At 38.1% G+C, this 18,288-nt stretch overlaps 1 protein-coding gene across 7 annotated transcripts in view; it reads right to left on the bottom strand.

The window, feature by feature from the left end:
* XIAP (X-linked inhibitor of apoptosis) overlaps positions 1-18,288 on the bottom strand; it is a 48,945-nt gene that overhangs the window by 12,290 nt on the left and 18,367 nt on the right. For 6 of the 7 annotated variants that reach the window (XM_082750678.1, XM_082750679.1, XM_082750674.1 and 3 more), the window contains 5 exons: positions 10,641-11,549; positions 9,493-9,592; positions 8,369-8,447; positions 7,628-7,670; positions 1,811-2,011 (listed from right to left, as the gene is read on the bottom strand). In XM_082750678.1, coding sequence (XP_082606804.1) covers positions 1,811-2,011; positions 7,628-7,670; positions 8,369-8,447; positions 9,493-9,592; positions 10,641-11,517 — 1,300 coding nt within the window. In that variant the 5' untranslated portion in view covers positions 11,518-11,549. Of the gene's footprint in view, positions 1-1,810; positions 2,012-7,627; positions 7,671-8,368; positions 8,448-9,492; positions 9,593-10,640; positions 11,550-15,681; positions 16,047-18,288 lie in introns of those variants that run through there. The other variant, XM_082750676.1, reaches the window with a different exon arrangement.

Raw genomic sequence — 18,288 nt, 5'->3', positions numbered from 1 at the left:
ATCCTCATGTGGACTCCCAACCCAGCACGGAGCCTGATCCCACAACCCATGAGATCATGACCTGAGTTGAAACAAAGAGTTGGATGCTTAACCAACTGAAGTACCTAGGCACCCCAGCATCCAACCCTTGATTATGGCTCAGGTCATGATCTCAGGGTCATGGGCTCAAGCTCTGCAAAGGTTCCATGCTCAGTGGGGAATCTGCTTGAGATTCTCTTTTTCCCTCTCCCTCTATCCCCTCCCCCAGCACTATCTCTAACATAAATAGGTAAATCATTACAAAAATAAAATAAAATTACTAAACTAGTGGATCTTACCTGAATACCAATTCGGACAAATCAACTGTTATCAATGTTTCAAGACAATGGAAAAAATTAAAACCAACTGACATTCAAATGATATTATGGAATTACTGATAATTTTGTTAAGTGTGGTAACAGTATGTTATGGAATAAATGTATCCACTCAAAAATTCCTATGTTGAAGCCCTAAACACCCAATGTGATGGGACTCACAGACAGGCCCTCTGGGAGGCAGGTAATTAAATTCAGATGAGGTCATAAAAGTGGGACCTGCTCATTATGGAATCGGTATCCTTTTTTTCTTTTATTTCTTTCCTTCACTTTATTATGTATGTATGTATACACGTATGTATGTATTTTTATTTTCATTTATTTTAAAGACCTTATTTTTAAGTAATCTCTACACATAATGTGGAGCTCCAACTCACAATCCCACGATCAAGAGTTGCATACTCTACTAAGCCAGACAGATATTCCATGGAATCAGTGTATTTATAAGAGGAAAAGAGACCAGAGTGCTCTGCCTTTACAGAGAAAAAACAGCCATCTGCAAGCCTGGAAGAGTGTCCTCATCAGGAACCAAATATGCTAGCACCTTGATCCTGGACTTCCTGGCCCCAGAAATGTGAGAAATAAGTATCTGTTGTTTTAAGTCTATGGTATTCTGTTAGAGCACTCTGAGCATAGTTTAAGTTACTGCTTAACACGACAGCATTAAGTTAAAAAAATCTTTATCTGTTAGGTATATATTAAAGTACTTATAGGCAAATGATATATGTGATACCTGGAATTTTCTTTGAAATACCACAGCAAAAAATGTTGGGGGAAAAAAATGAAGCAAGATTGGAAAACTGATGATGATTACTGTATCTGATTTATGGGTACATGAAGGTTCACTGTACTGTTTTCTCCAATTTTGACTTTTTTTTGAATTTTTTATTAGCAGGAAGTTTTTAAAAAAAGATTTTATTTATTTATTTGATAGAGTGAGCACAAGTAGGCAGAACTGGAGACATAGGGGGAGGAGAAGCTGGTTCCCAGCCGAGCAGAGGGCCCCATGGGGGCTTGATACCAGGATTCTGGGATCATGACCTGGGCTGGAGGCAGAAGCCCAACAGAGAGCCACCCAGGTGCCTATAACAGAACATTTTTTAAAAAAAATTGTTTAAAAGATTTTATTTATTTATTTGACAGACAGAGATCACAAGTAGGCAGAGAGGCAGGCAGAGAGAGAGGAGAGAGGAGGAAGCAGGCTCCCTGCTGAGCAGGGAGCCCGATGCGGGGCTCAATCCCAGGACCCTCGGATCATGACCTGAGCGGAAAGCAGAGGCTTTAACCCACTGAGCCACCCAGGCGCCCCAACAGAACGTTTTTTAAAAGAAATTGTTTATGCCAGGGGGGATGTGAGAAGGAAAAAATGAATGGGTCACAGTCATATAAGATATGATCCATAATGAAGTACTATTAGGTTTTTCTTGCTTTTTAAAAATAAAAACAGCCATGCATACCTTTTTGTAATGAAGTTTGGCTTGATTCATCTTGTGTATTGTCTTTCTGAGCACTCACTAAATCTGAAACCAGAATCTCAAGTGATGTATAGTTGCTCCCAGATGTCTGAATTTTTTCCTCCATTATTTTCTTAATGTCCTTGAAATTGAATCCCATTCGTAGAGCCTCTTGTAACATAGGATTTTGGAAGATGGCATCATCTGAAATAAAAGTTGGTGAGGAAAAAGAACACAGAGTTTAAACAATTATTTTCATTAACACAACTCAACAGCAAAGTACAGTTAAGAAGGGGCGCCTGGGTGGCCCAGGGGGTTAAAGCCTCTGCCTTCAGCTCGGGTCATGATCTCAGGGTCCTGGGATAGAGCCCTTCATCGGTCTCTGCTCAGCAGGGAGCCTGCCTCCCCCACTTCTCTGTCTGCCTCTCTGGCTACTTTTGATCTATCAAATAAATAAAAAAAATCTTTAAAAAAAAGTACAGTTAAGAAGAAAAAGGTACGCAGCAAGAAAATAAAAAAAAAATCAAAGCTACTCTGGGAAGATTTTAAAATACTTAAGCACTGAATAATCAGAATCTTATAATCATTGACAATACAGTATTATTTTGTAGCACTATGAATTGAGATTAGATGCTTTAAAGACTAAAGAAATAGTGCAAGATTAGGTAAAACTGAGAAGATAAAGTTAAGTGCTTCAAAAATCAGATTTTTTTTCCAAATCAGCTGTACTCATTAACAGCTAACCTACATACTGAAGAGTAGATGTCTTTCCCAAGTCACTAGCAATTATTTTGGAAAAATCATGGGAAATGGGGGGAATTTGGAGTCTGTGACCTTGAATGTGTGAGCTTCCTAACTCTGAGACTTAGTTTCTGCAGCCGAGGGGGGTGAAGTAGATAAGGAAACAAAATGAACAGAAATTCACCTCAACGGTACTCGAAGTAGAAATACAGGTTATGAATGGAACTGCTGAAAGAGGAGACTTACACCCTCTGATGCATCAATTCTACTTGAGTACTAAAAATAAGTACAAAGGTCCACCAAAAAAAAAAAGATTCACCAAAGATATACACAAGAATATTCATAGCAGTGTCATTTGTAAGAGCCTCAAACTGGAAACAACTTGAACATCTATCACCAGGTGAATGAGTAAGTAAACTGTGGTATATTCAAACACTACACAGCAACAAGAAAAATGAACTTCTGCCACAGACAACATAATGAATCTCACAGATCTGATGAACAAAACGTCATCATAATGATGAACCAGAGACAAAAGAATATACCGTATGTTTACGTTTATTGGATGTTCAAGACTAATCTATGGTGGGGCTTCTGGTTGGCTCTGGTCATGATCCCAGGGATGAAGCCCTGAATCAAGCTCCTTGCTCGGCCGGAAGCCTGCTTCTCCCTCTTCCACCACCCCCTGCTTGTGTCCCCTCTCTCACTGTGTCTCTGTCAAATAAATAAATAAAATCTTAAAAACACAGAAGTCAGAACATAGCTTGGGGTAGATGTTGATTGGGAAAGGGGCCTGAAGGAGTTTCTGGCATGGTGGGAATGTTCTATTACCTTTTTATTTTTTTTTTTAAAGATTTTTATTTATTTATTTGAGAGAGAGCATGCAAGCAGTAGTGGGTGGTGGGGGGATGGGGGGAGGGAGAAACAGACTCCCCGCTGAGCAGGAAGCCCTCTCTAGGGCTCCATCCCAGGATCCTGAGATCATGACCTGAGCCAAAGGCAGATGCTTAAATGACTGAATCACCCAGGTGCCCCCAGTTCTATATATATTTTTAAAGATTTTATTTATTTATTTGACAGAAATCACAAGTAGATAGGGAGGCAGACAGAGAGAGAGGAGGAAGCAGGCTTCCTGCTGAGCAGAGAGCCCGATGCGGGGCTCGATCCCAGGACCCTGGAATCATGACCTGAGCTGAAGGCAGAGGCTTAACCCACTGAGCCACGCAGGCGCCGCCCCTACCCCCAGTTCTATATTTTGATTTGACTAATAACTACACAGGTAAATGCGTGTTAAAGTTCACTGACTTAAATACTTAAGATTAGTCTATTTTAAGCATTTTATTTTATGTGTATTATACTTCAATACATGTTTTTTAAAAAGAGAAGTTGGAAAGGGATTTGATTTTAAGAAATATTACATGGTAAGTAGTAAGAGAAGTAAGAAAGTAACTTAAGATCTTTGATATGTTGGGAAGTTATAATGCAGATAAAAGACCATTTATGAGACTACTAAAGCAACTGAATGAGAAATAAGGGCAGAAACTAGGGCAGAACCAGTGATTTTTGACAATATTATAAAGGTTGAATTCATCAGACCTGATGGCTAATTAAATATAGAGGGATTAAGGAAAGCAAAGAGCTTAAAATGACTCAAATTACTGGGCAACTTTGTGAACTATGGAACTATTAACCAGCTTGGGGGGAAAAGAACAGGACTGGGTTCAGTCTGAGTGATTTTTAGAAATGCTGAATTTGAGCTGCTTTTTGGGATTGTCCAGAGGTCAGCTGGACATCACTCCTTCCTGGTTCTACTGTCTGATTTTTTTTCCAGCTTGTTTTGCTGGCTCCTTCTGCTCACCTGATTAGACACTGGTGGTTCCCTTCTATTCCCTCACTGATTCCCCCTTTTTAACAATCTCTCTGGATACTCCCCCCAATACCACAATTTTACCCTTATTTACGTGAGTTCCAGATTTTAAGACCCACCTATTTGGATATTCTGTAGGTATCTCAAGGTTATCCTGCTAAAAAACAAAAGCAGGGACAACAGGATATCCACATGCAAAATAATTAAAAGGGCCCCCACCTTACACATATATAAAAACTAACTCAAAATGGATCAAAGACCTGAATGTAAGAGAAAACCATAAAACTCTTAGAAGAAAACATAAATGACCTTGGATTAGGCAACGGTTTCTTAGATATAATACTAAAAGCATAAGCAACAAAAAAATAAGATAAATTGTTTTCATCAAAATTAAAAATTTATATACGTCAAAGTACACCAGCAAGAAAATGAAAATGAGTGAAAATATATGCCAATCATATATCTGACAGGGACTTACATGTAAAGAACTAGAATATACAAAGAACTCTTATAACTCAGTAACAAAAACATAAATAACCCAACTGAAAAATACACAAAGGCGATGGACACTTCTCCAAAGAAGACATACAAATGGCCAACAAGCACAAGAAAGGATGCCTGACATCATTAGCTATGAGGGAAATGCAAATCAAAATCACAGTAAGATACCACTTCACATCCACTATGATGGACATAATAAAAAGACATACAATAGCAAGTGTTAACAAAAATGTGGAGAAACAAACTGGAACCCTTCTACACTGCTAGTGAGAATGTAAAATGGTGCAGCCTGTTGAAAAACTGGCCATGTATCAAAAGGTTAAATGTAGAATTACTACATAACCCAGCAATTCCATGCTGAAATCTATACTCAAGAGAATTAAAAACCTTTGTCCACACAACAATTTGCACACGAATGTTCACAGCAGCATCAGCATCATTCATAAGAGCCAAAAAGTGGAAACCCAAATGTCTATCAACTGATGAATGGATGAAGAGAATGTGGTATTACCCATACAAAGGAAAACTTTCCCCCCATAATAAAGAAGGAAGGATTCATATGAGTACCACAACATGGATGAACTTCAAAGCCACATATTATTATCCCATTTATATGAAATGTCCAGGATAGGTAAATCCAGAGAGACAGAAATAGATTGGTAGTTGTCTGGCTAGACTTGAGGGTGAAGGGGCAGCAGTGGTGACTGACTGCTAATGGGTACACAGTTTCTTTTAGAGATTATGATAATGTTCTGCAATTAAATATCGGTGATGGTTCCACGACCCTGTGAATATACTAAAAAACACCAAAGTGTATAGTTTGTAAGGGTGAAATTTTTGCTATCTGAATTACATGTCCATTTTAAAACATTAATCCTGAAGTAGAGCAAGAGTCGCAGTAGTCATTGGAAGTACAGTATAGGGCACCCGCGTGGCTCAGTTGGTTAAGCAACTGCCTTCAGATTATGATCCTAGAGTTCCAGGGTCGAGTCCCACATCGGGCTCCCTGCTCAGCAGAGAGTCTGTTTCTCCCTCTGATCTCTCCCCTCTCATGCTCTCTCTCTCCCAAATAAATAAAATCTTTAAAAAAAGTATACATTGTTAGGGTGATTACTATCAAGAAATGTTACAGAATCTTTTTTAAAAAAAGATTTATTTATTTGACAGAGAGAGACACAGTGAGAGAGGGAACATAAGTAGGAGGAGTGGGAGAGGAAGAAGCAGGCTTCCTGCCAAACAGGGAGCTCAATGTGGGGCTGGACCCCAAGAATTATGACCCAAGCCAAAGGCAGATGCTTAACGACTGAGCCACCCAGGCGCCCCAAGAAATGTTATAGAATCTTCATTTGTGGATAGTTTCAAAAATATAGGCTGGAATAAGTGATTTCTTAAACTTTAGTACTTATGCCCATTACAAAACCTGTATCAAACATTATCAAAGTGGCTCTCCTTCTTAAGCATATTTATGCTTATATATAGTTTTCTCGTGTAACCCTTAGAGGATGCTGTAAGGAGTGGGGAATTAGCAGACATATTCTACAAGACCAGCGCTCTCACCCCTGAGCTGTGGAGCCAGCACACATACTCTAAATTAAAATTTTTTACTATTTTTGAAACATGATACCTAAGTTGAGAACAATATCTACAGTGTGATGTAGGTTTCAGAAGACCCTGTTTACAGTCCTAGTTCTATTAATGATTCATAATGTAACTGTGGGCAGGTCACTTAACTTCATTGACTGTGTTTCTTCATCTGTGTTTCTTCATCTGATAATGGTATCATCTCTGCTTAACACAGTATCTTTCTGGTTTTTAAACATGTTTATGATGAGTTAATAATCTTCGGGATAAAAACCTCTACCTCTCTATAATGTAACAGGAGATAAACTGAACCATGCCCCTCTGCGAAGAAACTGGGGATGCACAAAGATGGCATGGGATAAGGAAGCAGGTAGAGCTGATCATGGTGATGGCACATTAGCAGATCACATTGGATTCATGATCCCGGCTAACTCAAGAAGCACCTGGGACAAAAATACACTTACCTCTTCCTTTTTTGATTTTAACAGAAATGGCAATAGACAGCCATTTGGATCCAAATGGACAGCTGCTGCTCCTGAACTTAGAAAAGCTAACTGCCCAACCTCCATAGGAATGTCGTTTCTTAAAATTTTATTTATTATTTTTAAGTATAATTAATATAATTTTATATATGTAACTATATAACTTATAATTTAATATGATTTAGTGTCATTGAAAATTTTTCCAGTACAATTAATGTACAGTGTTACCTTTGTCACATGAATGTTATTAATATATAAATATCTGGCTTAAATTTATAGGCACTTCATTAATTCTTAGCTTTATAGCAATCTCATCTTAAATAAAGATACCTTAATTACCTTAAAAGAACAGCCATATGTCTCCACCCTATAAATAACAACTGCAATAAATTAGCAATGGGATTAAAAGTATATTTATTTTAGGGGCACCTGGGTGGCTCAGTGGGTTAAGCCTCTGCCTTCAACTCAGGTCATGATCTCAGGGTCCTGGGATAGAGCCCCGCATAAGGCTCTCTGCTCAGCAGGGAGCCTGCTTCCCTACCCCCTACCCCCGCCTGCTTCTCTACCTACTTGTGATCTCTGTCTGTTAAATAAATAAATAAAATCTTAAAAAAATAAAAGTGTATTTATTTTAATAAACGTATTTACCAATTCTTTTAGTTAATGATGTTGTTTTTTCAGCAGTTCTTACCTAAAACAGAAATATGGATTATAAGTTAGAATTCTTTTTGGTAGAAGGCAGTTATCTCAATTTGAAAAGTTATACTAATCATGAATTTATAAGTTGGCTTTCTTCCAATTTAACATATGAGAGTTCGCAAGAGGCATAATATGATGAAGCTAGAAAGAAGTTAACAGACCATCTAACCCAATCCATTCCCTTTACAGACAGGACGCTGAGGTGTCTTTATCAGGGAGATAAAGCAACTCCATCCAGGCTAGAGAGTTATGGTAAAGCCATAATGGCAACTCAGGCCTTCCATTCTAGTCCATGGCTCTTCCCATGTGGTGCCGATACCTTGGCCACCCCAGGCTGCACTGTCAATTTAGATACATTTTTGAGATTTTAAAATACTGTCTATGAAAAGTTTACAACTATTTATGAGTATAAAACACATTACACAAAAGTAATTTCAGAAGCTGAGGGGTTAAGTACTTTAGTTCTTCAAGCCCATTTTTGTTTACGGTGATCACTGAATGAGTCAGCTCATGGTGATTCCCTTTTCACAAATCTGCTTCAGGTCAAGAACAAGCATTCTTCAAGATCTCCTCTTTAAGGCTCACTATACATTATTAATTTAAGATACTATACTGTGACTTTTACACCAAGAAATCATTGCAAAAGAAATTAAATATTTAAAATTAGGTATTCTACAATATGTGACTTACCATAGAGTCCTCAAGTGAATGGGTTAAATGAATATTGCTTACATATTCTTGTCCCTTCTCTTCTAACAGATATTTACACCTAAACAGTTAAAAGAAGGTTAAAAGAAGGTTAAACTTTGGTATCTGACAAATTAGTAAAGTATAAGAAAAGATATAATCTCCATGGTCTTAATTCCATGAATGTGCTTTTTGGCATTTCTAAGAAGCTGCAAAATGAAATGTTATCCAATTCCCTATCAACTGTCATTTTAAAGTTAAAAAAAAAAAAGGTTCCCTTTGTTACGCTACTTTGCTAATCTTAGTGACGCAAAAAATACCAACGTGAGAACTTTCAACTTTTAAACAAGTTATTACATTATTGCCTTAAGATTCAAAAATTTTTTTCAAATAGTTAATCTTAAATTTTATTTAAAGGATTAACCAACTGTACATTGTGAAGGAATTTTTTGGGCTTTCAACCTTTCCTCTTAAGGCTTTTTAGGTTTAAGGTTTATTTTCAAACAATCACTCTTAAGTTTTAAGTTATACTCTTTTGCAGGCCAAAAATTCTACACCACCTACATATATGTATACTTTATTTTTAAATATGACAAAGAGACATTTAGAGTATGTCATTATTATTTTAAGATGCCACTGATTATAAGAAGCATGATTATTTTATGTGTCATGAGTGCCAATTAAATTATGACCCACCACTAGATGTGTCCTCTTTTCAAAAATCTGAAAATATGAACAACTGTATGTCTTAGAATCAGTGAGACACAGAACTATTTGCTAGGGGATGTGATGGGTTCTTAGGAAAAATCCTTGGCAACAAGGGCTCTCTTGTGCCCACTGTGAAAAGAACCCACTTCCACCAACAAAACTATATATTCCTAATTTGCTGTTTAGAAATAGAATCATCTGAATGTCATAGATACAACACATAAGCAACAAATGCTTTGGTCACCAGAGAAGGCTTAGGGTTTTTTTTTCTATAAAGTAGGTGACCCCATTTTTATAAACCTGGTGTGAATTGCAAGCCATGGTGAAGGCAAAAATAGTTGAGGTGAAAAGTTATTCAAGATTTTCCCATCGCAAATGTCTAACTGGCCTGTTCCTGAATAAACATTTAAATACCTTACCCTGGATACCACTTAGCATGTTGTTCCCAAGGGTCTTCACTGGGCTTCCAATCAGTTAGCCCTCCTCCACAGTGAAAGCATTTTACTTTATCACCTTCCCCTAAGAAAAGACACAAGTAAAAATACATGTATTTGTGCAACTGGAAGCTTATGAAAAAATACCCCCTTTCACACCATGAAATTAATCATTTCTAAATTACATGAAAATCTTACAGCTTCAAGGAAGATATTCAAATTCATATCTAAGTAAAAGATATGATTGTTTGAGGAGGAAATGCATAGTAAACTCACTGATTTAATTGAGGTATTTTACATGCCCAATTTTTATGTAAAAAATTACGACTGTTAACTTCTTTATAACATGTCATTTAGGGCCACCAATACTACACTTTTTCAAACTGTGGAACTTCAACAGTAAAGTTCAGCTTAACAAAAACACAAAGTAAGTTTCTCTAAGGTTATTATAGCTACATGACACTAAACAAGCCTTCAAGATTGCTATAGGAGACTACGTAAATAAAATACTGAAATAACTAATAATTTGTGTTTTGGTACAACTCAATCCTAAAATAAATGGGTCAGATATATAATGGTGTAACTTTTCTTAATACTCCTGGAAGCCATCACACCAATGGTCCTTCCTGACACGTTTACAGCAGTCCCTTTGAGAAGTGCTTATCTGAAGCAAGAAGCATCATACAAGTCAGCTTTCAAATATACAGTTTCTGTACAAAAGGCAGATATCAATTTTAATATCAGCCATACTAAACTCTTTAATGTTAACTCTTTTTATGATATGTAGAAAGTGCATATAATACATGTAATACATGACTGAGCTCAATAAATTAGAGTTATTATTATGGTCAGACCCATTGTCTCAGAGAAAACTATCATCTTTTGCATGCCATCCTTCTCCAAAAAACAATCACATAAAGGTAAACGTAAGTCACAATATGGTAGTCATTCTCCCCTAAACGTAGTGGTTACACTGCAGATTCAACATAAGGGTTTGCAGATTAATACTGATATAATCATGCCAGCCTACACATAAATATTTACCAGTTCAAGGGGCTAAAGGAATCTACTTTTAAAAAGCACTAGAATAGTTGGAAAGTAAGTTATTAGCCTGGTTTTATAATGAAGTTTACCTAAAGCATAAAATCCAGCTCTTGCAAGCTGCTCCTTGTTAACTGAGTATATCCACGTCCCAAAAGTAATGATCCGTGCTTCGTAATCTGCCATGGCTGGATTTCTTGGAACATTTGTTGAATTTGGGAAATTCCTATCAGAACTCACAACATCAGATTCACTTCGCATGTTAACATTCCGGCCCAGAACAAAGAAGCAGTTGGGAAAGTGTCGCCTGTGTTCTGACCATGCCCGATCACACGGTTCCCAATTTTTCAGTTTTCCACCACAACAAAAGCACTGCACTTGATCATCAATACCTGTGTAGTAGAGTCCAGCACTAGCTAACTCTCTTGGGGTCAAGTGGGCATAGTCTGGCCAGTTCTGAAAGGACTTTAATCTAGCTTCTTCACTACACATGGCAGGGTTCCTCGGGTATATGGTGTCTGATATATCTACAACCTGCCCAGTTCGCAAAAGATAGTCTGCATGAGTCTCAGATGGCCTGTCTAAAACAAAATGATTTCTGTTTCCCAGGTAGCTTTCCACTTTATACTGACCATTTGGGATACCCGGATTTGTAGGTTGTGCAGCGGTATTTTCAAAATAAAAGCCATTGATAAATCTGCAATTTGGGGATACTTTCCTGTGTCTTCCAACTGCTGAGTCTCCATATTGCCATCTATCTACTGCTGCATGACAACTAAAGCACCGAACGACGTCTCCTTCACCAGTATACAGAAAACCAGCTCGTGCTAGTGTTGATGCGGAAACAGGACTACTACTTGGAAAATTAGCAAAAGTTTTTAATCTATTAAACTCTTCTACAAATTCTTCATCCTTATCGATGTCTGCAGGTACACAAGTTTTAGATCCTTCAAAACTGTTAAAACTCATCTTCTCTTGAAAATAGGACTTGTCCACCTTTTCTAAAAAGAGAACATTACATTAGGAAATCCAAAATGTGAAACATAGGCAATAGAATTTTGATATTAGGAGCTAACAAATTACCTACTGATGACATAAAATTAATTACACAATCTCTAAGAAACCCTCTAATTCTAAATACTAGAGCTCTATATTACCACAAGATTCAAGTTATAAGATAAAACCTAGCATTTTCATTTTTTAGAGGAAAGTAATATTTTAGCAGGTAGAATAGAACTATTCATTTTTAATTGCTTATTTCACATAAACATGGAAACTATGTGATAAAGAATATCTTAAAATTATTAACCATGCAAAATTATTAATTAGGAAAAACAAAAGCATAAAATATGCAGATTCTCAAACTCTATGCGTAATTGTTATAATGGATCATTATATATTCAAGGCATCAAAGTTCAGTTCTTACAATTTAAAAAAAGTATGTTCAGAATCTTAATGAATTAATTTTTGGTATTTCTTTACTTTTCTGCTTAGCAAAAGGTATTTGAGTTTTACTCATCGTATTGATTCCAATATGTCCTTTAAGAGCATCAAATGTTTCTTATTTTCATGCATATGAAAACAGGACTTTGTAGTCCATATTTTGTTGGAATCGGATCATTTCAGGTGTATATATTACTGCCCTCTAAAGAATAGCTCAGGAAAAATACTTAGTATGGGTAGACCCTAACTGCAGTTACTTTTGCTGTCAACTTCCCATGGTCAAGAAATAATCTGCTCAAATGGAAGAGAAGTGCTACTGCAGCCTCATTAAAGCTGCTGAATTACAGCTGTGTAACCTTTAACCCAGATAAAATAGTAAAAGGAACTAGCTGGATTATGAGAAGGATGGCCAGATAATTCATCCTCCAAACCTAGACACTTTGGGAAGTGAAAAATGATGCTACTAATAATTACACTAGGACAACAGGTGTAAATCAGAGTTGCCTCAGGCAACCTGATTCTCCAGAATCTCACACTGTTCCTAATCCTGTGCTCAGTATATGCTTGGGAAAAAAAAAGTCACAATAATTCTGTCTCTACTTCCTATGTGCATTAATTGATTTCTTGGGAAGAATAAGGAGCCCTGGCATTATGTTGGCACAATATGTCTTAGAACATCATCTCAGAGTAATGTTCAACACAAGGCTTCTGTCCTGCAGGCTCAACAAACTTTAGCCTTTCAATTGGCCTTGTTAATTTACAATGGTAGTAATTCATATATACCACAAGAGCTGAGATATTATCTGCATACAACAATTTTTGGAAGATAGACTCCATGATTCTTCATTATTGTTTCCCAGATGTCTGAAAACATTTTGACACTAGCTTCAAGACCCCTTGTTCAGGGGCACCTGGGTGGCTCAGTGGGTTGAGGTCTCTGCCTTCGGCTCAGGTCATGATCCCAGAGTCCTAGAATCGAGCCCGGCATCAGGCTCTCTGCTCGGCGGGGAGCCTGCTTCCTCCTCTCTCTGCCTGCCTCTCAGCCTACTTGTGATCTCTGTCAAATAAATAAATAAAATCTTTTTTTTAAAAAAAAGACCCCTTGTTCAATCAGCGTAAGCTAGATGACAAAAATCAAAATTCAAAGAAACTAAGGCTGGCTGACAGGCTGAGATGAAATTTCACAGGGTTATTAAACATTACATTCTGACTTTAGAAATTTGTTGTACAACTAAAGGAAAATGGAAACTTGGTTTGGAAAGAAGTCATGTGAAGGCAAATCTCTATATTAAAATCTTGGGATTTTAGTTAATTAAAAATTCCGTTATGAGGGGTGCCTGGGTTGCTCAGTTGGTAGAGCCTGAGACTCTTGATCTTGGGGTCATATGTTCAAGCCCCATGTTGGGTACAGAGCTTATTTTTTAAAAAATTCATTATGAGCCAATATCAAATGGCTACTAAAAAGAAATTTAAAGCAACTCCAGGCTGCATTAATGTCCAGATGTACAAGGCCTGGACCCAATTCAGCTACACACTGATTATTATTTTCAGTACTGAAAACACTTCAGAAGGAACATTAACAAAGCGTCCTATCTATAGACAGCAATCGGGATGATGAAACTGGTGCTCAGTGAGGAACAGGTAGAAGAGCTGAGAGTGTTTATCTCAAAGGGAAAAAAATATGGAGAGAGAGAGAGAGCTGTAGAGGACAGAATAATTACCGTTAGCTATCTAAAGGGCTGTTATATAGGAAAGGGATCAAATTCAGTGTAGCCTGAGGACAGAGGCTGAGTCAATGAATATAATTCTAGCCAGCAGATTTTAACTCAATACAAGGAGGAACTGTTTGAACAATCAACAGCAGTGCAGAATGGACTGGGGTCTTATAGATTTTTCCCATCATGAGAAGGCACTTGGGCATACACTAGGAGGCAGAACAAAACATTTCTAAGTCCATAATGACCCTGAGGAATTAATGCTCAAAATAATCCAAACATATGAAAATTACCTTCTCTGAAGTGCTAAGTTTTATTTCTCAGGTCAATCAAAACAGAAGTATAAAATCAAGGATCTATTCTCATTTTGCAATAGTGGACATTTTGTATGGTTCAAGTAGTCACCCCATTTTAGATATTATTATATAAAACTCCATCATTCAATAATAGCAGGAGAATCTCGATTTGAAGCTTTCAAGTGGAGACCTCATCTTCCTAATGGTTATTTCCATGCTAATAGTTTAGATTTCACTGTTTTGAAAAGCAGATATTTATTCAGAAGCACCCAACTGAACACTACACATACATTATCAGAGTGTGAGCTTTTGTTGAAGGGAGCGAAAGCAGAATTACCAGAGGTTAGGGGTGAAAGGGAGAAAAATGACTGACAACAGATAGAAACCTTGGGATTGGCGGAAGGCACCAAAGAAAAGGGATGAGAGAGAGGATTTTTTAAATAAAGGATTTAGGTGAAATGAAGGTGGGAGAGATGATATTTAGAAAATAAGCATAGATGAAGCACGGGAATTGTGAATAGAGAAGAAAATGGGGTACAGATATTGGAGGAGGGTGATAAAAAGCTTTAGATGTGAAAAGGTCTGAAAGTAATAAAGTATGCTGAGATCATTTAAGGCTTCTTTGTGAAAGCACACTCTCAGGCTTTATATTGGGTAAGCAGAAAGGTAAGAAGGCACTGAGAGAAAGATGTCAAAGAAATCTCTGACATTAAAGGGGCTAGGTAGTCAGTAAACTTGAATGGAATGGTCGTTGGGAAAATGGTATCACGGAAACCAACACGGGCGCAGAAAGAATCAGCAAGCAGTGCTACATGTTTATACGAAGGACATGGACGATTTCAAGATAGTGAGATGTTGTTTAAAATATATACATACCCAAAAAATACACATACATGTACATATACATACATACACAGTACACATACATATTTAGCGTAGTCAACTGGGTAAAGACAGCCATGAATGGGTACCGAGGAGTGATCGATTGTTAATCTATCAAAAATGTGGTAATGGGGGGGGGATTAGAGGGAAGAGAAAAATATACACATAAAACCACCTACTGATATCTGCACATAATACACAAGTTTCTTTTTCTTTTGTTTAAAGATTTATTTATTTATTTATTTGCCAGGGAGAGAGAGAGATTGAGATCCTGAGCACAAGCAGGCAGAACAGCAGGGAGAGGGAGAGGCAGAAGCAGACTCCCAGCCAAGTAAGGAGCCTGACCGTGGGACTTGATCCCAGGACCCTGGCATCATGACCTGAACTGAAGGCAGATGCTTAAAGACTAAGCCCCCAAAAGTTACTATCCCTCCAGCTTTAATTACTAAAGTTTTTAAATATATAGAAAAAAGGTTATTTTAATGGGGAATAGGACATAAAGTAATTTGTACATTAGACTGCCACTGCATGACAACATATACTCATGGATAAGACCTGTAAGGTAATTTTTTAAAAGCAAACTCTACCCAAACATGGGGCTTGAACTCACGACCCCAAAATCAAGAGTTGCATGCTTCACCAACACATCCAGCCAGGCACCTCCCTTTCTTTTATCATAAGATAACTTATGTTAAGTGAGTAAATTATGTTAGGATGACAGGAACACAGGTGATCCTTTTCTCCAGAATGTCTGCCCCACCACCCTGCAAAATGTCTTTAATAATATTTTCACTTACAGTCTCTCAGGCTGGCACTGCTGGCCCGGATCAGGAGCCCAGGCCCAGGTCAGGAGCCTAGTCATGGGGGAGGTGGATGAAAGCAAGGAGGTGGATAGGCTAACTGCCCCCTCAACCTCCTGCACTGGAGCCCGGCAGAGAGGTGGAAGGAATTGTGCCTCTACCCGCTGCGCTGCCAGACCACTCCTTGCTGCCCTGTAAAAGCCCCGTGGAGCTCAGTGGAGCTGAGCACCAAGATCCAAGCTACTGTGATAGGTGCATCTGCTGAGCTGTGGATTCCTGGGCTGCAGCTGAGGGTGCACATGCGCCCAACGGGCACTCCACACAGAGACAGCCCAACACTCAACAGGACAGTGGTTGCCAGGGCATCCTGGAGGTGAAGAGCAGGTCTGGCAATTAATTTTGTTGGTTTTTTGCTAGAAAGAGCAAACCTTGGACATTTTGAGTAGTTTTATGGATTACTACGACATGTTCATAAGATACCTAATGCTGACAATTTATTAAGCTATGCAGACTTCAGGGAGACTTACTACCTACAAATAATAATTATCACAAAGGTGTTTCAACAGACAACCCACACTTAGGATCTTTATGCAAAAAGAGGAAGAGGCCTCTACCTTAAGAAAGAGGCACTACCTTAGTGCCTAAGGTATAGACATGCTAATGAAGAAGGAAAATGTTTACTCAATGCATTGTGCTTCCTCAACACCCAGTCATTGGTATGTCCCAAGCTGTTAGACTTGCATCTTCTATTACAGCCATGAAAATCCTCCCAGAAAAACATCATAGGGTTAGTTTATCTTTACAAACACAGGACTGAACATTCTCCAGGACTCGATAGCCAGAATGGTTTCAGAAAGCCCAAGGGAGACACTACACGGCTTTGGTAAGTCCTAGGGATCTTTCTGGTTTACAGCGCAGGATTACTGAATATTCATGATGAAGTTTTAGAAGTTAATGGCATAGACGTTTCAGAAAAGAGTTTTGATCAAGTAACAGGATGACTGAAACAGATGCAATTTCATCATAACAGCCAGACAAGTAAACCAGAATAACGTTACGAACAGTAGGACTTCCAGCAGCTCTAGCAAATCTACCGATAATAGCCTTCTTGGCTATCCACAGCAAGTTAAACCAAACTTTGACCAAAGGATGAAGACAGTGATGAAGATGACATTATTACTGAAGATAATGTATGCTACAAAAGATTCCTAAAGCTCTTCTCACTATCAGAAAGCCTGGAATGGTTAACACACATTGAATAAACTTCATTTTGAGTCTGGACAAAATGGTTCTATTCCTTCTGAGTGTAACATCCCTATCAAGTGGCACAAACAGAATTTGAAACACATGACCCAGATCAAAACCTCTTAGAATATGGAACAATCATATTATGAAGTCATCATTTGAATGCTTTATGAATGAAGATGTCAGAGGACTTGTAAATATGGCTACTTGAAGAACTTCTAAACCTCTGAGTCAGTGACCTGGAATAGGTATGAGAACAATAGTGTTGCAAGTTTAAAATGTTATGAAAATAAATAGAAACAGGAAGTAGATTAGTGATTGTGCACAGCTAGGGCAGAAGGGGACTAGAAAGTGACTGCAAATGGTTACTGGGTTTTCTTTTTTTTTTTTTTTAATTTATTTGACGGGCAGAGATCACAAGTAGGCAGACAGGCAGGCAGAGAGAGAGAGTGAAGCAGGCTCCCCACTGAGCAGGGAACCCGATGTGGGACTCGATCCTAGAACCCCAAGATCAGGATCTGAGCCGAAGGCAGCGGCTTAACCCACTGAGCCACCCAGATGCCCCGGTTACTGGGTTTTCTCTTCAGAGTAATGAAAATATTCTAAATTAGACTGTACTGATGGTTGCACAACTGTGAATATACTAAATGGCAACAGAACTACACACTTTAATTTTACGGTAGGTGACAAGTATCTTAATAAAGCTGTTTAAATGCTAGTTTGGCAATTGTTAGTATGAACTGGTAGATTACAGGTGATTTTTAATTAAAAAAATTATTTTTAAGTAAATGCTATGCCAAACAAAGGGCTTGAACTCACAACCTTGAGATCAAGAGTCACATGTTTCACCAACTGTGCCAGCCAAGAGCCCTGGATCAGATGTGATTTTAAGGCTAAACCAAAGGGACCTTTGCTAATGAAATTATGTGCTTTTTTATATGGAAAACTAGATGTTACTGTACATTTTCAGAAGTAGGTTGAGAGGACAAAATCACTTCTATTTGAGGTGGTTTAATATTTAACCTGTTACAAAGATCCTAGTTAATTTTTCTTTCAACTACATTCTTCAAATTCTAATATGAAGTCTAATTCTTATCTTTTTCTACCCTGAGGACCTCAGTTCTTATGTTTTCAATATTTTCTTTTTTTAAAGGTTTTATTTATTTATTTGAGAGAGAGAGAGAGAGCGCGCGCGAGCAAGCAGGGGCGGGGTACAAGCAAGGGGAGTGGGAGAGGGAGAAGCAGGCTTCTGGCTGAGGAGAAAGCCCAAGGCAGGGCCATCCCAGAAACCTGGGATCATGACCTGAGCCAAAGGCAGATGCTTAACCACTGAGCCACCCAGGTGCCCCAATATTTTAT

The sequence above is a fragment of the Mustela nivalis genome, assembly GCF_964662115.1.
Source record: "Mustela nivalis genome assembly, contig: HAP1_SCAFFOLD_1654, whole genome shotgun sequence".
NCBI lineage: Eukaryota > Metazoa > Chordata > Mammalia > Carnivora > Mustelidae > Mustela > Mustela nivalis.
This window is presented reverse-complemented; position numbering and strand designations above follow the sequence as displayed.